At 40.2% G+C, this 22,890-nt stretch overlaps 1 protein-coding gene across 1 annotated transcript in view; it reads left to right on the forward strand.

Moving 5' to 3' along the window:
* The first annotated feature begins 4,159 nt into the window (after positions 1-4,159).
* LOC108708027 (phosphatidylinositol transfer protein alpha isoform) overlaps positions 4,160-22,890 on the forward strand; it is a 35,879-nt gene continuing 17,148 nt past the window's right edge. Inside the window, exons 1-2 of the mRNA XM_018246279.2 lie at positions 4,160-4,335; positions 8,301-8,331. Coding sequence (XP_018101768.1) covers positions 4,316-4,335; positions 8,301-8,331 — 51 coding nt within the window. The 5' untranslated portion in view covers positions 4,160-4,315. The remainder of the gene's footprint in view (positions 4,336-8,300; positions 8,332-22,890) is intronic.

Raw genomic sequence — 22,890 nt, forward strand, 5'->3', positions numbered from 1 at the left:
TTACTGTTTCAAAGCAAATACAACAAAATTTCACCTGTACATATTATTCTATTTACTTTCAGGCTTTGGTACATGGGGCATTTTTTGCATCTCATGTCAAGGCAAGCAAAAGCAATACAGTAGAACAGCCATTTTACGTTTTTCAGGGGATCAGAAAAAATGGTGTAAAATCCAGGACAATGTAAAATCAGGGTATTATGCATAATATATAGGTGGGACCACAAAACAACAATGGAAAACTTAAAATCAGGGGATGTCACATTGAGGTTCCACTGTAATTGGTGAAAATCATTGACTGCGGTGCTTAATGTCCAGGGGCACAATTATTGTGCCCCATTGCCAGATCAATTTCTGCAAAATGAACCACATTCATGTGCCACAGGTACCAGTCTCCATACAGTATAATTGACCATAATTCCCAATATATAATCTCTATGACTTAGAGTTAAAATACAGAATATTGACTAACCATGCTCTAAGCAATGTGCTTTTTATAGCACGTGCGAAACTAATTCCCAAAATTGTGCACCAAAGAATACCCTATGAAGAGAGAGGGGCTACCATTCATTTGGTAGGTACAAATGCTGCAAAGCCCAGGTAATTGCAGGAGTCCAATGCCAGTTGATATATATAAGGGAATTTTCTGTAACTTTCAGTTAATTTTTGGTTCCCATAACAAAATATTTGAATTAGGGCCCTCTGCCAGCACCCTGGGGCAATGGAAATGAAATCTCTGTGAGGCAGACTATCTTGGCTTTCTTTCAGCTGGAACTCAGCTGGCACAATCCTGTATGTCTGTGTGAAAAAAAGTATATATATTTGGAAGCTGAGTGTCTATGCAGAACTAAATAAGCTTGCGTCAAGGGATTCTTTTTTTCCAATGTGTTTTGCAAATGTTTTGCTGTTTCGCGAACGGCACAGATTCGCCCATCACTACATAATACGATTAAAAGATTCAGAGAAGCCATTGTCTGTGAACACAGTTTGTTGCAGCTTCCACCAATACAAGTTGCATCTCTATCATGCAATGACAAAATCAAATATAAACATAATTGAGAAGTGCCGCTGGGCCCCAGCTCATTCAAGATGGACTGTGGATGTTGTCTGACAAATTAAAATTTTAAATTATTTTTGAAAATCATGGACACCACATCCTCTGGGCTATAGGGGAGAAAGACCTTCAGACTTATCCCTGCATAGAACAAAAGCCATTTTGTGATGGTATGGTGATACACATGGCATGGGTATCTTGCATATTTAGGGAATATTAATTGCATCATATTCACCACTGATGTTGAACAATATTTTTTTGAGGAACATGTGATGCCACCCAGACCAAGTTTATTTTAGGGTTGGCTTAGCAAGACTGCTAAAAGTGTGATAACATTTGGTGCATTGTGAAAGGAAATCAAAAAGGAGACTCCAAATTGTTAAGCAGTTGAGATCCTGTATTAGGCAAGAATGGGACAGCTTTTCCCTTTCAGAACTACAGCAATTGGTCTCCTCAGTTCCCAAACAGTTACACAATTTTGTTAAAGGGGTGGTTCACCTTTAAGTTAACTTTTAGTACATTATAAAATGGCCAATTCTAAAGAACTTTTCCAGTGGTCGTCATTATTTATTTTCTATAGTTTTTGAAATATTTGCCTTCTTCTAACTTTTTTCAGCTTTTAGATGGGGGTCACTGACCCCACCTCCAAACAAAAACTCTGTAAGGCTACACATGTATTGTTATTGCTACTTTTAATTACTCATCTTTCTATTCAGGCCCTCTCCTCTTCATATTCCAGTCTATAGCAACCAAATTGCTGAAATTGCAAACTGGAGAGCTGCTGAATGAAAAACTAAATATCTCAAAAACCACAAATACTAAAAACCAATTGCAAACTGTCTCGGAATGTCACTGATCTGAGCTGATCAGATTAAAAAAGAACATATATTTTTCAGAAGACAACATTTCAGGGGTGCCAGGTTGGCAGGTTTCCAGCCAAATTGGGTTGTTCAGAAACAGGGCTGTACATACCATCTATTAGGACAGACAGCTGCACCCCAGGGGGCAAGAAGTAAATGCTATTTTGATAAAGTGCAACTCACCTTTTACTGTGTGACACTGTTTTACACTTTGTCCCAATTTCATCAATTAGCAGCCCCTTATGTTTGCTGACAGATGGGGGGGGGAAGAGAATCTTTATAGGAAGGTAACATTAGGCACATCATTAGGGTTCAATAAAGAAATCCAATGGCACACAGGATTAGTGCAAGCAAATCTGCATTGCGTGTTTAATGCGGACTGCATTACAAAGGGGGGTGACCCCGAAATGTTGCACTCCGCATTAAACATGCAAGGCAGACTTGCTTGCACTAATCCTGTGTGCCACTGGATTTTCTGTTCCTGTGAGGTGGCCGATCCTCTACCTTTTCTGCACCAGGTATCTCTATTGTTCCTTGTATCAGGGTGTGCGGAAGCTTAAAGGGGAAGGAAACCTCCTCGGCGCTAACCCCCCACCCCCCCTCCCGTGTATTGCCCCTCCTCCCCCCTGGCCTACCCCTCCCGCTGGGCAAATGCCCCTAACTTGTTACTTACCCTTCTGTGCAGGTCCAGTCCAGGGAGTTCACAGACGACATCTTCTTCCACGCGATCTTCTTCCTCCTTTGACCGGCGTTTTGGCGCATGCGCAGTAGGAGCATTTCGCCGGTACGGATCTACTGCGCATGCGCCAAAAGTCACGCGCATGCGCAGTAGATCGTACCGGCGAAATGATCCTACTGCGCATGCGCCGGTCAAAGGAGGAAGAAGATCGCGTGGAAGAAGATGTCGCCTGTGAACTCCCTGGACTGGACCTGCACAGAAGGGAAAGTAACAAGTTAGGGGCATTTGCCCAGCGGGAGGGGTAGGCCAGGGGGGAGGAGGGAGGGGGGGCAATACACGGGAGGGGGGGAGGGGGGTTAGCGCGGACGAGGTTTCCTTCCCCTTTAACTTGTTGCAGACATCCAGGCCCGGACTGGCAATCTGTGAGTTCTGGCAAATGCCAGAGGGGCTGCTATAAGGTCCCATAGAAAGTCAGTATTTAGTGGGCTGGTGGGAGCTGTTTGGGCCTCTATGTGGGCTGATTGGGACTCTGTGTAGCTGAAATGCCAGGGCCTATTTTAATTCTCAGTCCGGACCTGCAGACATCATTAGGGTTGCCACCTGTTCGGTTTTGACCCGAACAGTTCAGTTTTTGTAAGGCCTGTTCTGGTTTGAACTTTCTGTTCGGTTATCAGCCTTATGAAACACGAACAATAATCTGGCCAATACAAGAAAAACAATTAAATACTAAGATACTTACCTAAACATGGTTTAGTTACTATCAAGTACAGTTCATTTCTTATTACTACACGATTGGGCTTACTCAGTGTCGGACTGGGACAACAGGGGCCCACCCAAAAACCTTAGACCAGGGGCCCACCAAAAAACCATCAACCAGGGGACCACTCTCAGTAGTATTCTTCTTCCCCTCACTCAACCTCTATTATCCTAGTCTCTATTCTTTGCATACTATAATCTATTAATCCATCTATTTTGCTCTCAAAGAAATAACGAATGAAATAGGCTAATTGTTTAGCAGCTCACAGGCCCACTGACACCTGGGCCCACGGGAAGTTTTCCTGGTATCCCGGTGGGCCAGTCCGACACTAGGATCAAAGCAGAATATAGTTAGAGATAGGGTTGCCAACTGTATGGCTTTAAACTGGGCATCAACACTTTAAAACATTGTGAAAACTGGATAGAAATCCAGCCTGTTACATCTAAGTGATGTAATAACCTTGCCCTGGTGTCATAACTCCACCATCATTGTGCCCACCTCTGATGTCATCATTACTGTCCCTACATCACTGCCCCGCCCCCCGTGTTCGGGTTTAGCCATCATCAAAGGTGGGAACTCCACACATCATTTATAAATGCCGTTCCTGTCGTCACGTGTATCTTATATATGTGTATGGCACAAGGGTTAAACCCATAGCGCCCTGAAACTGCCTCCACCCCTGTAAAGTGGGGAACAATATTCAGCGAGCGAACTCTGGTAGCGCCGTAAAATCTGTGAGGAGCTCCGCTTTCCCATAACAATCCAGGTGTTTGCGCTAGTGGGCGGGACTCCACTATCAGCCCCAGCTGACCTCACCGCGCACACTTATTTACGAAATTATAGTGACGTTCCCGTTGCCACAGCAACACTCCGCCCCCCGCGCGGAGTGCGGACTAGGAAGTCACCGGTAACCTTCAGTCAGGGCCGGGAGCAGCGCAGGAAAGGAGCTGACGGCGTAGGGAGCGGCCATGGTGCTGATCAAAGAGTTGTAAGAGCCGGGCTGGGCTGGATGGTGGCTGGGTATAGCTGGGTATTGCTGTGGAGGGCAGGGAGGGCGCTGTGAGGATGAATGAGATGAGACAGCAGGTGTATGAGATGATGTCGGGCAGCTGCTCTGGGTCATTAGAGGAGATGCTGAGGAGAGAGTGGGACACTGGGGATCTGCTGTGACCGCTGTGTACTGTGGGTTGGGCTCGCATGTATCGGTATATACGGTATTTGTTAGCGCTACATTTCTCAGCAGTGTAACGTGTCAGTGTGGGAAGCGCAGGTGGGCAATTTGCGCTTGAGGGCAATAGGGGACTATAGGGGCAGGCAAGGTGCCGCGGAAGCAGATATAATGTGACGAGCAGACGCACCTTGAGACTATCCGCCAGGTCACAGTGAATGGTTGAACTACATTTTAACTGGGCGTGTGTGGAAATTGTACAGACTCGACGTGTTCTTGGAGCTCCATAGGTCAGCCACGAGCAATGGTGAAATGTGTGATATTGTCACTGGTTCTGTCCGCTTGTCCATAGACATTAATGGGGCAACTTTTAGTGTGAGAGCAAAGGAAATTGCTCTAGAGGTTAGGCTGAAGGAGGTCTGTAGGGTAAGCCATTAGGCTTCTTATACTGCTGCTTGTTATCCAGGGACTACACCTCATCACCTCTGGATTGGTACAGTCCAGCATCTGGACTCTACCGATCGTTCCCATCTGCACAGAGAAAGCCTCAGTGCCTGCCAAAAACTCCGCACGTTAACGTTTTCTTATTTTTTGGAGCAAGGGATGTCTACTGCTCAGCACCTCTGTGTTACCTCTGAAGCCGAGAAATATTGGTATGATCTGCAACTTTACAGCAACAGCAGTCTGACAACCATTCCCCAGACTAACCCTGCCTGAATTTTTGCCTACTTAATCATTCATATGGTAGAATTATATTATTATTATATTTGTATGTAGGCAGGCATGCATAATTCTATTTGAATATCCCTCTTAAAGGAGAACTAAAGTGTAACTAAAGAAGTAGCTAGAAATGTTGGTCATTATCTTTTGTGCTTCTGTACCAGCCCAAGGCAACCACAGCCCTTTAGCAGTAAAGATCGGTGTCTCCAAAGATGCCCCAGTAGCTCCTCATCTTTTTTCTACTGATTCACTGCACATGCTCTGTGCTGCTGTCACTTACTGAGCTTAGGGACCCACTCACGAAATACAGTACATATAGAATAGAAATGTCACAATATAAGGCTGATTAGTAATTAATACAGATAATTACTACATGGCAGCACAGAAACCAGTGCATTTAGTATCAGAATTTAATAATCAGCCCTGTAGCATCAGCTTATATTACAGTCCAACCTCATTTTCTGATTGATAATTTGTGACGACCCCTAAGCTTAGCTTCTCAACAGCTGCTCAGAGCCCACTGAGCATGTGAGTGTTGCAGACACTTTCCAAGATGGCAACCCCCTGTGACAAGTTTGAAGTCCTGGATCGTTGCTGTTATTCAGAAGCTGAAACTGAAACCTGGTACAATATGTTCAGTATATAAAATATAGCATTTTTATGGTTTAGTTCTTTAAGGGATGGCGGCATTGAAAGGAGCACGAGGGAAGCATGTCTGACATTTTTGTACCAACTGTTTATAGAAGTGATGGCAAGTGTAGAGAATCAAGGGGCGAATGCTGGGTGGTAAACTCTAGATCAGGGATCTGTAACATGCTTCCCTCCACCTATTGTTGTATTATAACACCCAGAATCTCCCAGGGGATGATGATGTACAATAAAAGTTAGTGGGCCATTCCTGTCCTGCAATGTAGTTTGCAGAGCTGTTAGTCTGCAACAGTGATGGGCAAATACATTTCGGCCATTGACTTAAATGCGTTTTGCAGATTTTTCGCCATTTTGCGGGACAAATTCGCCCATCACTAGTCTGCAACAAAGTGTTTGGGTAATTTTGCATATAATTGTCTGTAGTTTGCCAGGTTTTTTCTTGCTTTGTGTTTTTTTAAGCTTCTTTATATAATGGTCTCTGGAATTTGCAGTGTGTATTGAATGTTTATGTGAAAGTTGTGCTCTTGTGCCTTGTTGGCAGGGTATTGCCACTGACTATTGACTGGTATGTAAAAGTTCTTTTTCTTGAGAAATAAGATAAATTTCAAACAAATTGCCACATAACTTTTATCCTTCAGTCCCTGTTTCTTACCCTTGGTTCTTTTAGATGGCCCTGAATAACATTCTTTAACATATAATCAAGGTTAAAATATTTTATGACTTGTAGTCCAGGGACATCTGGGGACACAAAGTTAAGATCAGGGCCCTAGAGAAACTGCATTCAAAATATAACAACATAGCTCCTGCACATGCCCTCTAGGAACTTTTGTACTTTACTGTAAAGAATAACTATATATAGTATCAACCAACAGACCTTAAAGGAACAGTAACACCAATAAATAAAAATGTTTTAAAGTAATAGATAATACTGTTACACTGCACTGGTAAAATGTATGTGTTTGCTTAAGAAATCATACAGTAGTTTATACAAGCTGCTGTGTATCCATGTGGGCAGCCATTCAAGCTGGAAAAAAGTTAAAAAGACACTGAATATATAGAAGATAACAGTAAAGCCCTGTCCAATACAATGGTGTTTTATCTGCTAAATAACCTGTGCCTTTTTTCCAGCTTGAATGGCTGCCCTCGTTGGCTACACAGACGTTTTGTTTACATAATCTATATTAGTCTTTCTGAAGCAAACACACAACTTTTACTAGAGCAGGGCAACACTTTATTATATTGTAATTACTTTGATAAACTTTCAGTTTTTGGGTGTTACTGTTCCTTTAACCATTACTTCTCTGCCTGTAAGATGGAACAATAGAATGCAGGACATTTGTATAAGTGTTGATTGCAGTGTGAGCAGCAGATCAGTGTTTGTGACTTAAATGTAAATACTTGAGCCTGGTCTGGGTTAAGCCTGGAGTTAGTTTCATTTGCATATTGCGAAGTGGGTGATTACGTGGGTGACCCATTGGAAATGGGAGACTGGCAAGTGCTTAGAGTTGGAATGAACACACGAGTAACAGATGACAAAATGAAATGATCTGCTATTAATGGTTTCCTGTAATTCCAGGCACAGTTTGGTTCAGAATGTAGAATTTTCTCCCCTTGTATGTCAGTCTGATGGTGCTTGCTAATTAAATAACAGTATTGACAGTAATTGATATTATTGGTTGTCATCACAAGGGCACTTTGAAAACACTCTGACCAATACAGATCTCCTGTTATATAGTACAAGCACATTTTCTGTAGTGCTTTACCAACATTCTACATCCATACATACATAGGAAAAGTTTGCCCTGATCCTGTAACCATGAGCAAGCAATTTTTGCTTCTATTGTTCTAACAATCAATAGTACTAGCAAAATAATCTGCTCATAGGGTTTTATGGGATTTTGTTAACCAATTTAGGGTAAACCTCCCCTTTACAACCTTACACCTCATGTCCTTCAATTTCAGTGCTTGAAAGAAGCAGGTTTTAGCCTATTCCTATGAAATTAAGTCTCTGTTGGTTACAGGCTAAAGCTTATTTTCTGTTGTCCTTATCTGCTCTGGAAGCTTGTCGTCTGGCACATGGCTTGTCTTGGGCTAATAGGGAGTTAGACAGTTTACTTTGTTTTATTTTTTATTTCAAGTGGTTACGCATTCCTTATCCTGTTCAAAGTACACAATTGGGAATAATCATATAACAGGACTATCCTGTACTGGGGAGTTCATATGATTCAGTTGCATGCAATGTACCATACATCTCCTAGTGCTATCCTAGCAACGATATATACATTTAAAGATAGGTTATGTTTTTCTTGTTATACCATTCGAGAACATGTGAATGTGTATTAAATTCCATTGTGTGCTGATGGGCTTATCGTAAAGTGTGTCCTGTGACTCCTAATTTCCCTTTCTTTCCTTTATAGCCGCGTTATTTTGCCTGTATCCGTGGAGGAGGTAAGAAGTGACACTTTTTTTTCTTTTTAACATCCCAGATGTCTAAAGATTTGTGGCATGATTTCCTGGCTAGATAATATTAATAGCTCAGGGTGTAACTTGCACTGCTTGTTCTGGACTTTATTGTGTGCAAAGTGATTCACCTCTTACATGGCAGACTTAAATCACACCATGTAATGTACCTTGTTTTTCAAGGTGTTGGCAATTCAAATGCTGCGGGATAAGGAGTGATTTTACCATTCCTTTCAGAGTATCAAGGACTCTATTAGGTCCCTATGTCATTCTGGAATGTATTAAATCATTTTTTAGATAATTATATCTACTCTTGAACCACCTGTCTCCTTTGGATGCTTCCTGCTTTCCCAAAAAAAAATTTAAAAAAAAAATATATATATATATATATATATATATATATATATATATATATATATATATATATATATATATATATATATATATATATATAATTTTTTTTTTTTTTTTATTTATTTAGCACACATCTGCCTGGCTCATGGACGGTTTAGGTTTGGCCCTCCAGTACCCTGTGTCCCAATCTGACAGCTAGCAAAATTAAGACTATATATTGTATGAATTACATATATTATATACTCATAATTTTGCTTGCTGCTACTGAGGTACAGCTCACAGTATACCCAGACATGATGCAGGGAACTGGTGGGCCAAAGCTGAGCCATTAAACTTTTGATTGTCATGGATACAGCCATACCGGTGAAATCCCAGACTGCACATTAAACCATATTTTGTTCCCAGCTAGATGATAGGTCCACTGAGATGCAATGTAGGGTGCTCCAACAACTGGCATAAGCACATTACTGTTTGCTCTGAAACATGATCTTTTATTGTTTGGTACAGGGTCAGACTGGGCTGGTGGGATACCGGAATAAAACCTGGTGGGTCCCGGCTCAGACCTGCTCACCGATCTGCTGGCCCCTTTGGCATCTGGATGGATCTGGCGTGCATGCACGCAACACATTGTACACATGCATGTGCGTGGCACATCTCTTCACGCAGAGCATCTTTCGAGGGAGGTCTGGAGGGGGCCCACGGTGACTCCAAGGAGAGCCCTTCGCTTTGCAGTCCTAGTGGGCCCCCAATGCGCCAATCAGACCCTGGTTTGGTATTTCGGGGGTTATTTATCAAATGTCAAATCTTAGAGGTTTTTATACTTCGAATTAACTCACAAGTCAAATTGTATCTTATTTAAGAAAAAACTCGAATGGAAAAAGCTTGATTCTGGGAGTTTGAGTTGCGAAACTCGAATTAATCGAGTTTTGTTAAAATTGCTCAAGTTTTGGGGCAAAACCACCCGAAAAAACTCAAACATCATGAAGGCTATTAACATCTTCAAATTATTCAAGGGACCTCTGCCATTGACTCGTACATGATCTCGACAGGTTTTAGATAGTGTATTTTCAGATTCAAGTTATTTTCAGGGTCCGGTTATATTTAAGTCTTGAAGAATTCAAGTTTTTTTAACCTTATAATTTGAGTTTTAACCTTAAAAATATCCTTGAAAACTCTAAATGAATAAATAACCCCCTTAAAGTTTAAACAATTATGTTTAACAGAAGGAGATCATGTGTGGCAAGCCTTACAGGATATGTACCAGAAGATTGTTTGACATACCATGAAAAAACTAAGAATATCTTCCTAGATTGTGCATTACCTTGTAATACTGCCGGGTCCATCTTTAGAAAATCTTTGTCTGCTTGGCAGTAATTCCAAGTACCATTAGCGATTTGTATTAAAGGGGAACTCCACAAAAACATAACTTAAGCTTTTTGAAAAGTAAACATTATTTCAAGCAACTTTACACTATACATCATTTAAAAAATATGCAGACTTTTCATGATTTAAGCCTAGCTCTCCTGCTGATCTCTTTGACTACTTTGCTGAGCTGGCTGACTTCTGTAACTTTATATCAACGACCAGCTGTCCTCAGCCTGCATCTGCCAAACCCCACAATTCCCTTCACATGTGATTTCAATAAGGAAAGGAACATCACAGTGCAATGTATTTTGGGTTATGTAGTTCCTGCATGCTGTCTTTAAACTGTGGAGTAGTTGTTACAATTTGTAACATCAGTGTTTAGTCCCTCCTTCCCTGCCAGGATTTCAAATGATGCAGAAATAGAAGAACTGTTAAACAGCTGGATTTCAGCATAGAAAATGGCATGTATTCATACTTTTGAAGAAACAGGTAACTGTGATGGATATATTAGGGGTTTCTGTGTTAAGTGGACCTCTTTATCAAATTTTGGTTTGGAAGACGGAGTTCCCCTTTAATAACTGCAAGTGCCCAGCGCCAATAGAATCCGGTGTTAATAGACGCAAAGTTGCATCCATATTTGTCTATCGTGTGTAAGATGCAATGGCTGCAACAGAGCACTTGGCTATCTGGGCTAAAATGCTGCATTGTGGTTCAAAAAGCATTGTAAGTTGCCTCCAAATTTAGCACATTGCATTACAGTTATAAATAAATCCTACTGTCAGGATGATATAATTTACGCACATGGCTCCTTAATTTTGCACGGCCCTTAAAACGCCCTCCTCCTATTCCCCCAGTTGATGCACTGATCAGAAACTGTCTTTATTGCCTTCTGATGACCTGCCCTATCAGTGGAATCTGAAACTAAAGTCACTGGCATTACTTGACATCATCAAACAAGAATGTTTATACAGGTATAGGATTTATTATCTAGAATGCTTGTAACCTGGGTATTTTCTGGATAAGGGATTTTTTTTTTTTTTTGTAATTTGGATCACCATATATTAAATCTACAAAAAAATCGTTTAAACATTAATTAAACCCAATAGGTAAAACATTCGTTTTTTTCTTCAAAAATGATTAATTCTATCTTAGCTGGGAAGAAGTACAATGTACTGTTTTATTATTACAGATAAAAAGAAAATCATTTTAAAATTTGCAATTATTTGATTACAACGGAGTCAATAGGATATGGCCTTTTCATAATTTGGAGCCTTTTGGATAATGAGGTTTCTAGGTTGCGGATTCCATACCAGTTTTTGAAACTAGTATATATTTAATTTCTAGGGTTGCAGTTCTAGTGCTGTCTTTCAGCCAAGACTCCAGTTTCCAGTTTTATGAAGAAGCATGCATGGGATTGTGGGAAATCGTCTCGACTGAAGGAGAGCTGACTATAACTATATTGTTGCACAGTCAAAGCAAGCCACGCAGCAAACAGAAATAGCTATACAAATACTACTTTAATGGGGAAACTTACAAATTATTTAACAATTTTTAAATTCATGTTTATTGCTTAGAATGGCATTGTTTTTGGATCACATTTCCCTTTAATTACCTGTCTCTTTACATAGATAAAATCACCTTGATTCTTCAGCTTCTGATGTGGTGTTTCTTTTAACAGAGGACTCTGAGCAGCATTAAGGGTTTACTGGTGTATTTATATAGACCTTTCTGATAAAGCTTACTTCATTTTAGCCTTTCCTTCTCCTTTAAGATATCAACTTATCTATGTTAGGTTTTTGTTTCAGCAGTGGTGCTTTCTGCTTTCTTTTCTACAGCTCAAACAGGACTTTGCAAAGTAAGAATCCTTCTCATTGAGTACAGATTGGCAACCGAGGATAGCTGTAAGGGCCTATACATTTTGTCAAGATCGGCCTGGAAGAATCAGGGTACAGGCACTGACCTATGAAGTGAAACATTAAACTTATATAGCAAGTTACTGGCTCTTGAGGTGTTGTGACCTAAAAAGGGTGTTTGCAGCTATGGGTCATTTTTCTTTCCCTCTTAAGGTGGCCATACACTATAAGAAGTTGCCTATGTGAGGCAACTTCGGGCGACTATGGAAAACTCATTGCCGCGTGCAGGCCCGGACTGGCAATCTTTGGGTTCTGGCATATGCCAGAGGGGCTGCTATAAGGTCCATAGAAAGTCAGTATTTAGTGGGCTGGTGTGGGCTGTTTGGGCCTCTGTGGGCCTATTTTAATTCTCAGACCGGACCTGGCCGCGTGTGCATTAACACAGGCGACTTTTCATTATAGCCTATGGGAAAACATGCTGAGGCAGTTTGGGGAGATTGTTGCTCAGAAGACGAGTCGCTTAGTTGCCAGGCGACAATCTCCCCGAATCTCCTCGTGTGAACTAACCCTAAAGGACCCGAACCGGCAGATTAAATCTGCCCATTTATGGCCACCTTTACTGCACCTTTGGGTTGCACAACCACAATTTAGACACTGTTCCTGAATTGCTTACTTTGTCTTGACAGGGCTGCTGCGCGTGGAACTTGATACAGTTATGGGATCCATTATCTTGAAACCTGTTAACCAGAAAGTTCAAAATTATGTAAAGGCCATCTCCTATAGACTCAATTTTATCCAAAAATCTACATTTTTAAAAATGATTTCCTTTTTCTCTGTAATAATAAAACAGTACCTTGTACTCGATCCAAACTAAGATATAATTAATGCTTATTGGAAGTAAAACCAGCCTATTGGGTGTATTTAATGTTTACATTATTTTCTTCTAGACTTAAGCTCCCCATAGACGCGACGATTCTTCTTGCCGAACGACCGATTTTAGGGAAGTCTGACCAATCCTTCAAAATTATCGTGCGGTTAGTGGGATTCGAATGATCGTATATCTTACGATTTTTTTTTTTTCGGCCGACATCTGTCAGGAAATTGATCGGCCAGGTCAAAAAATCTTTGTAGGTCCCACTGCAATCTATCTATGTTTGCAGAGCCAAGCAGGCAGCTCCCCTTTGTTTTCCTGGCAAATTGGTCTTTTTAGTTGATGGTCAATTCTTACGGTCGTACAATCGTTCCGAGAAAATTGTGGTCTCGCGATGAGGATTGAATCTTTTAAAAAATCTCAACATCTATAGCCAGCTTAAAGGTGTGATGATCCAAATTACAGAAAGATCTGTTACCGTAAAAAAACCGTAAGTCCCAAGCATTCTGGATAATAGGTCCCATACAACTTGCAGTAATACAAATTAATGTGTTGCTGTTTTAGGGGGCTTGCAAGTTGAGTACATAAAAGGGCTTTTTACATTGATATAAAGTACAATTTGATAAAAACAAGGACAAAAAAAGCTTTCTTGCACAGAGGCTTGTATATAACCATTAACTATGGAAAACTAGGAACAAGCCACTTATTGTTTGAGAGAAGGATGATGTAATTTTTCAGCATTAATCGGTGTGCCTTTGGCAAGTAAATATTTGAACTCTGCTAGTGCAAGTCATTCCTGAGTGTGTTAATGAACTGTGTGCAATTTGTAGAATTCCGATATATAAATGCACCCCCACTATATACTATTAAGTAATTTAGATAATCCATTATCATATAAAGGCTGGATGCTTTTATACAGGTGTTTAACAACAGTACAACGTTTCTATTATTACTTATTTTTGCTAAAAAAGTGTCTTCACCCTTATGTGTGGTTAATATTGGTAACCAGATACAGCTTATTGCTTTGTATGTACAACTAGTCCAAAAAAGGATACAAACAAGTCCCGACATATTCTTTGGGTTTCTCACAGGTAGTATATTATTAACAGAGGAGCTTAAAATCTAAGGTCCCTATATTGAAATGTAATTTTTTTTGGGGTCATTTCTAAACTCTGGGCAAATTTGCACTACACAATCACTACAGAAGTAGATATGAGCTATGCTCTGCTTACTTCCCATATACAAAGATAGTGCTGTTATACAGAATGCTTTACTGGATAACGGATCTTTCCGTAATTTGGATCTTCATACCTTAAGTCTACTAGAAAACATGAAATAAACCCAGTAGACTGGTTTTGCCTCAAATAAGGATTAATTATATCTTCGTTTGGATCAAATGGAAGGTACTGTTTTATTATTCCAGAGAAAAGGGAATAGTTTGGATTATTTGATTATAATGGAATCTATGGGAGCTGGCTCTTCCGTAATTCTGAGTTTTCTGGATAATGGGTTTCTGAACTGATCCCATACCTATAGATGATGCAGAGGTCATTGCCTCTTGCTTCCAGAGTATATTAAGTTCACTTTTGGTGTGAACATTTCTCAGTTAAATGAACTAAGAAACTCATGATGGAAACTGCAAATTGTAGCTGAGGAACAAGTGCATGGGTTCAGCAGCTGTATAATTGCAAGGAAAGCTTGTATGGGAAGTGAAACTGCTTTAATCAGTGGTTAAGCAGCTCACTGAGCTGGTATTTAAATCTAGGGGAGTTGTTGGGTGTGGGTTTCCCGCACAGAATTAATAGGAACAGAGCGTTTTGTTTTTTTAATTTCATATTTATTATTCTTATTGCTCCACACTTACTGTAGCTAGTGTTCCAAAAGTTGGCAGAACTTCACAGCATTTCATTCTTGGACACAAACTTCTCTGGAGATCCTGGCAAAGGGTCCTTCACACAAAGATGCAAAGCTCTGTGGTTGCATTATTGATTTAACTATTACACTTTTATGGAACTCCTTGTTAAACAGAGAATTGCACCAAGTCTGGACTGAAATCATGCCGCCATTTTTTGCAAGACAGTCTCCATTTTGACAGCTCAACCCGCAGTCCCGGTTTTGTTACTGAAATTTCCTGACTTTTTATTTGATCTGCACTGAACAGCCAGAAAAGATATAACATTTCTAACTTAAGTGGCTTTTGGCAGAGAGCCTAGAAGACGTGGCAGGTGCACTTGGATACTTTTGTAACAATGTGATATATGCAATGAAGCAATTGTAACAATTTAAGATAAGTAGGTTTCTTGGGGAAACTGACTTGCAGCTTAAAGGGCAATTCACTTTCATTTGCAAAACTGTAATAACACATAAAAACCATACAAATGTGTTCAAGCTTACATAACCTGCCAAATTTTGTAAAATGAACATGTTAATTAGGGGTGTAGCCACAAAAATGGGAGTGGTCGAATGTTTTTGCCACGATCTGAATAATCTTTTTTTTTTCTTTTTTTACTTTCCCTTTTTATTTTTTCAAAATGTTTAGAGGTATGTGAGATTCAAAATAGGCCATGGCATTTTAGATACACAGAGGACCAAACAGCACCCACCAGCCCAAAAAATAGTATCTGCCCCTCTGGCATTAGTCCATTAGAGTTTACTATGAGGAAAGAGTCTGGGTGTGCCAGTAATCTAGCAATAGGCATTTATGGGATTGAAGAAGAAGGTGTTTAGTGTAGTTCAGGGTTAGATAGAGCTACGCCAATTATTTGCATCATTCAGTTTCTCCACTGTTTATAAAAGCCAAAGTGAAAGTTCTACCCCCCATTGCCTTACATGCTTATTCACAGTGGTCAGAACAAGCAGTGCACTGAATATTAAGGAACAGCAGATACTTTGTTCAATAGAAATTACATTTACAAATAACTTTAACATCTCTTTATTATTTGTGGGTTTGTGTGGCTGCATTCCAGTCTTATCAATGGCATATATGGGTCATTTTCACATTACTCTGGATCTGAATACATACAGAGGGGAAGGTACTTTCAGGAGCTTTGTCACCCATAGTAGAGAGATTTCCAGCGGGCAATAAAGTGTCATGTGTCATTGCTTTATTGTTTTAAAGGAGACAGGCAAACTGTTTAATAGCAGTTTGGTTATACTTTATATTGCAGTCAATTTATTTTAATACAAACATTCCTTGTAGATTTTTTTTTAAAGGACAACTAAACCCTAAAACTGGATATGGCAAAAAATGTCATATTTTATATACTGATCTTGTTGCACCAACCTAAAGTTTCAGCTTTTCAATAGCTGCAATGATCCAGGACGTCAAACCAGAGCATAGGAAGTGAATTAGCAGAGAAAATGAGGATCAACTGAGGCATCTTTGGAGGTACAGATCTTTAGTGCTTAAGGGCTGTGGTGGCATTGGACTGGCACAGAAGCCCAAACGGGCGGACTGGGCCGGGTAAAAACCCTGCCGACCCAGCTCCACGATTTTCTGCAATTTTCATGCTGCTTCCTGCCGCAACCCCCTGTAAAACGAAGTGCGCGGGTAGTTTTTAGCATGGTTGCTAGGTTAATTTGGACCATAGCAACCAGATAGATGAAATTGCAAACTGGAGAGCTGCAGAAAACAAAGATCTAAATAACTCAAAAACCACAAATAAAAAAAAATTAAAACCAATTGCAAATTGTCTCAGAATATCACTCTCTACATCATAATAAAAGTTAATTTAAATGTGAACCCCCTTTAATTTGGCCAGGGAGAGAGAGAGAGCGCAGTAGTAGTAGTTGTTCATGAAAGCACTCACGGCCACAGTCCTCAGTAGTATATCAAAAGATTAAACGCGTTGATACACCATTCACGAATAAAAATCTTTTGATATACTACTGAGGACTGTTGAGTGCTTTCACGAACTGCTGTTGATATTTGGAATAGCACCCGGCAATTAACCATTTGAATGGTGAGTGCCTATGAAACAGGGAATCAGCGCTCTGTTTAAAGACTTTAGTAGCCAGGGACTCCATTACACAGATCCAGTCCAGACATTGGAGTTCACCTTCCACAGGAAAGCTGCCCTGTGGAAAGGCTATTTACAGTTAATTAGAATGGGAGAATGGTTCTCTCAGCAGGTAGGAGACCTGGCTGTGTTAGGAACTCCCAGAGGATCTGGGAGTGCCGCCTGATACTGCATGAAGTAGAGGGAGCCTGCTGTTTTCCTGGAAGAAGCTGTCCCTGTCTTTATGCTACTTTGTCCTATGCTGCTTGCCTACCATTGACTTAATTCCCCCAAAATTTACATGTGCAAGCTGCCAGTTTGCCTATATATATATATATATATATATATATATATATATACACAATCCTTGTACCTTCCGCACTCCTTTTTCTGAGGAATATATATATAAATAAATATATGCATGCGTGTTCTTCATATCCGTCAGTAATTTTCAGCAGTGTGTACAGTCAGATAACCATTCCAGTTATCTCCCTGGCATGTTCATAATGCCGTTCAGCCTAGTTAACATACAGTATTGGTCAGGATCCTTCTCCCTGTTATGACTCGTGCACTAAGCTAAGCCCTGGCAGTTTTCACGCACAAAGAAAAATTAAATGGTTGAAGATGTAAGTCAAAGCAGCTGTAAGCCAAACGCACAACACAGGCTCAGGGATTTGCATACAGGTATGTGACATTTTATCCAGAATGCTCGTGACCTGGGGTTTTCTGGAAAATTTCATAATTTGGATCTCCATCATACCTCCCAACTTTCCCGTTTTTTGCTGGGCCGTCCCGATTTTGACAGCTCAGCCTGCAGTGCTGGGTTTGGTACTGAAATGTCCCTACTTTCTCTTTGAGCTCCTGCACTGAACAGCCAGAAAAAGATACAAAGTTTCTAACTTAATTGGCTTTTGGCAGAGAGCCCAGAACAGCCAGGTGCACCTTGAAACATTTGTAACAAAGATAAACAGGTTTCTTGGGGAAACTGTGACTTGCAGATTAAAGGGCAATTCACCTTCATTAGCAAAACTGCAATAACACATAAAAACCACAGAAATGTGTTCAAACTTTCATAACTTGCCAAATTTTGTAAAATGAACATGGTAATTAGGGGTTGTGGCCACAAAATGGGGGTGATCAAAACATTTAGCCGTGCTGGGACTTTAAGTCTGCTAAAAATCATTTACACATTATTTGATCCCAATATGATTGTTTTGCTTCCACTAAGGATCCATTTTATCTTAGTTGGGAACAAGTACAAGACACGGTTTCATTGTTACGCCACCAACAAACAGGATAACGATTGTAGACCACCTCCCTCTGTCTGAAATTGCCCAGTGCCCTTTTATTGCGTGGTAAACCCTAACAAGCAGTCATTGCCATTTGCTCCCAGTGTTCTACAATTTCCTCTATAGTCTATACAAGATTTGAATTTTGATTTGTGGCAATAAACGTTGCTCTAATGTAAAGGGGTCTTTGCAGAATAACTGATACCTGTATATTTTGAGTGTAAACTCTAATTAAAGGGATGCTGCCTGGGATATGTAGGTGCTGATTTATGAAAATGTAAGATTTGAGCTCATCACAGAACAATTCAAGTATATTTATCAATGGGAAAAAGTTAGAGTTCATTAAAATCTCATGAAGGAATGAATAGAAAGCGGGTGAATATTTCTGTGGTGAGCTCATCTCATATTTTGATAAATCTGTTCCATAGAGTTTTCCATACATTATACTTTCAACGTGCTCTATGTCTGTTTACCTATTTAGCAGCCTGGTCATTGCCATTAAATAACCTGGAGTAGCTACAATTACATTACATTACCTCTCATACCTTAAATTGCTCTCCTGTCTGCGTCAGTGCTGATAAGAAAAGCTGCATGTTTGTCTGGGGTGGAGCTACCTAGCAGTGCAAACACTGGAAAGCATAGATAGCATGAAATTACTAGTCTTTTTATTTTTTTTTCCCCCTTTGCATTATTTTGAAAGGATCGGCATCACTAGGAAATTGATATTTCACTTATTCCGTCCTTTCAGTAAGTATTCACAATAAATAATATTGTTTCATTTTTCTGCTAGGGCTTGTATATAGAGTTGGTAGCTTATTGTGTTCTGTTTGAAGCCAAATCATCAACCTGCCAACTGATATCTATCCTGGGATCAGCCAGCTGTTTACCACATTTCATTGGAAAACATGTTTTTTTCAAAACGCTTCAGTTAATAGTGCACTGCACTGAAATCCATTTCTCAAAAGTTGCAAACAGATTTTTTTTATATTTAATTTTGAAATCTGACATGAGGCTAGACATTTTGTCAATTTCCCAGCTGCCCCTGGTCATGTGACTTGTGCCTCAGGAGAGAAATGCTTTCTGTCAGGCTGCTGTTCTCAATGTAACTGAATGTGTCTCAATGGGACATGGGTTTTTACTTTTGAGTGTTGTTCTTAGATCTACCAGGCAGCTGTTATCTTGTGTTAGGGAGCTGTTATCTGGTTACCTTCCCATTGTTCTTTTGTTTGGCTGCTGGGGGGGAAAAGGGAGGGGTTGATATCACTCCAACTTGCAGTACAGCAGTAAAGAGTGATTGAAGTTTATCAGAGCACAAGTCACATAACTTGGGGCAGCTGGGAAATTGACAATATATCTAGCCCCATGTCCGATTTTAAGATTGAATATAAAAAAATCTGTTTGCTCTATTGAGAAATGGATTTCTGTGTAGAATTCTGCGGGAGCAGCACTATTAACTGATTCATTTCTCATGACAATATCCCTTTAATATTTTAGTTCCTATTCATCCAATGTACATTATTTTTGTTAGCTGACTTGGGACTGACAAAAAGTCTTATTGTGCTACAAGTGTGTGCCCTAACTATTTTTTCCCATGGATCACTTTAACAGAATGCCCTCGGGGTTGTATGGACGTACCTTTTTATGACCTTTGGAATCCAGAGGTTAAGAAAACAGTATATAAGGGAGACTTACATCAGGTATTTAAGGTAGAATGACATCCTCCTTTTTGCCCAGTGGCAGCATTGATTGGTTGTTACTCATCTGTAAAGCACCAAAGATGTATTACTTGCTTGGCAGTGAGGGCTTTTTCTTGGGCAGCACTTTATCTAATAATTTATATAGGACTATAGAATTCACAGTATCATTGAGTATGAACATCATCCCCATGGTCACTTTCAGAATCAGAATATAAGCCATTGGCAATGGTTGGGCATTTACCAGCTATGTCCTCTTGGTCACGTATTCTATTAATCAGGGGGAAAGTTGACAAGCTCCTTTTCTGAACCCCTCATTATCTCTTCCAGTTGGCAGGAAGGACTTTTGGGTGCCAATGGGGATTATCCATGCTTCTTTTAGTAAAAGCAAAACTATTGCTTACAGATTTTAATATAATCAGTCTCACCAGTCCTTTTCCTTCCAGACACCATGCTTGTTCCTGTTTATCTGAAGTTGGTGCTTGGCCTTTCTGTCATTTTCTCTGATTAGAGCAGCAACATGTCTTAAATCATCTTAGCAACAGACAAGCAACCGTTTAAATGTGTGCAAAATGTCCTACAGAAAGTGGAATTCTTTTGCTATATGAATATATACAGTTCTGTCCATAAATATTTGGACAGGCAACTTTTTTTTCTAATTTTAGTTCTGTGATTTACCACAATTCAGAGGCAGTTAGACTGCAGACTTTCAGCTTTAATTTAGTGGGTTGAACAAAAAGATTGCATAAAAATGTGAGGAACTAAAGCCTTTTTTTTTTAAAACAATCACTTCATTTCAGGCGCTCAAAAGTAATTGAACCAGGGGTTCAAAAGTAATTGGACAATTGACTCTGTAAAGGCTATTTCATGGGCAGGTGTGGGCAATTCCTTTGTCTATCATATGAAGCAGATAAAAGCCCTGGAGTTGATTTGAGGGGGGGGGGGTGCCTGTATGTGGAAGATTTTGCAGTGTGTGGTCAAAGGAGCTGTCCATGCAGGTGAAACAAGCCATCCTTAAGCTGCAAAAAAAATAAAAAAATAAAAAACATCCGAGAAATTGCTACAATATTAGGAGTGGCAAAATCTACAGTTTGGTACATCCTGAGAAAGAAAGAAAGCACTGGTGAACTCAGCAACACAAAAAGACCTGGACATCCATGGAAAACAACAGTGGTGGATGATCGCTGAATCATTTCCATGGTGAAGAGAAACCCCTTTACAACAGCCAAAGTGAACAACAGGAACACAACAATCCTCTCCAGGAGGTAGGCCTATCGATATTCAGTTCTACCATAAAGAGAAGACTGCATTAAAGTAAATACAGAGGGTGCACTGCAAGGTGCAAACCACTCATAAGCATCAAGAATAGAAAGGCTACATTGGACTTTGCTAAAAAAAAAAAAAAAAATCTAAAAAAGCCAGCACAGTTATGGAAAAACATTCTTTGGACACTTGAAATCAAGATCAACCTCTACCAGAACGATGGCAAGAAAAGAGTATTGAGAAGGCATGGAACAGCTCATGATCCAAAGCATACCACATCATCTATAGAACATGGCGGAGGCAGTGTGATGGCTTGGACGTCTATGGCTGCCAGTGGCACTAGGACATTAGTGTTTATCCATTATGTGACACAGGACAGAAGCAGCCAAATGAATTCTGAGGTGTTCAGAGACATACTGTCTGCTCAAATCCAGCTAAATGCAGTCAAATTGATTGGGAGGCGTTTCATAATACAAATGGACAATGACCCAAAACATAGAGCCAAAGCAACCCAGGAGTTTATTAAAGCAAAGAAGTGGAATATTCTTGAATGGCCAAGTCAGTCACCTCATCTGAACCCACTTGATCATGCATTTAATTTGTTGAAGACTAAACTTCGGACAGAAAGGCCCACAAAGAAACGGCAACTGAAAGCCGCTGCAGTAAAGGCCTGGCAGAGCATTAAAAAGGAGGAAACCCAGAATCTGGTGATGTCCATGAGTTCAAGACTTCAGGCTGTCATTGCCAGCAAAGGGTTTTTAACCAAGTATTAGAAATAAACATTTTATTTTCAGTTTTTTAATTTGTCCAATTAATTTTGAGCTCCTGAAATTAAATCATTGTGTTAAAAAAAAATTTTTTTTTACTTCCTTTCAATATTTCACTGTCCAGAAGTTAAATACATACTGCACTGGATTGATACAAGATAGACAGATCTGGATGTTGGATGCACTGCCTGTTCACATGGTGCATCTCTGAAACACAGGATGGCCCTTAAGGGCTATTCCACACGGGGAGATAGCGACGCGTTTGCTGTCGCGGCGACAAAGCGCCGCGACAGTCGCCACGACCGGCGCAGGCGACAGTTTTGTATGGGCGCCTATGTAAAAACGCCTGTGCTAACCACACGAGGCGATGCGCTTTTCAACAGTCATTTTCAGGCGACTGTTGAAAAGCGCATCGCCTCGTGTCGTTAGCCTGCGCCGGTCGCGGCGACTGTCGCGGCGCTTTGTCGCCGCGACAGCAAACGCGTCGCTATCTCCCCGTGTGGACTAGCCCTAAATGTGTGGTGTTCTGTATCCAAATAGATCCAGCCTTCATAAAACTGCTTTGTCTTTAGACAGTGCATCTGTCATACTGATTAATATGCCTCGTTTGAGTTCCATTCAGGTTCTATTCACCTCCAAGGGGACACAGTGCTGCCTTGGGCAAACACTCAAAACTGGTTAGTGCTACTGGTCCTGTGATAGAATATTAGTGCCATATTATTAACACAATGTTATTTGTATTTCTAATATGTTTCACTTGGGTATATAATAACAGCAGAATGAGTCAATGAGATACTATACCATTATTAGCTCAGTAGACCACAGGATGTTCCTAACCCAGATACACCGTAATATAGATAAAGTGGTGCTAACATTTTCCATAAATCTTTATGGAATACATCCAATAAATACATTATAGAAGATAACGCAGACAAGTAAAGCAACAACCAGGAATAAAGTGAAAGCAAGGTGAGAGGCCCTGGTCTTGATCGGTTTGTGACGAGAGGCAGAACTGTGTGTTCCCTTTTCTCAGTGCCAGAATAGAAGGAAGATAAGATAAAAGTAATATATCTCAGGGTGACTGTATTGCAGT

This window comes from Xenopus laevis, chromosome 2L (assembly GCF_017654675.1).
Source record: "Xenopus laevis strain J_2021 chromosome 2L, Xenopus_laevis_v10.1, whole genome shotgun sequence".
Classification (NCBI taxonomy): Eukaryota; Metazoa; Chordata; class Amphibia; order Anura; family Pipidae; genus Xenopus; species Xenopus laevis.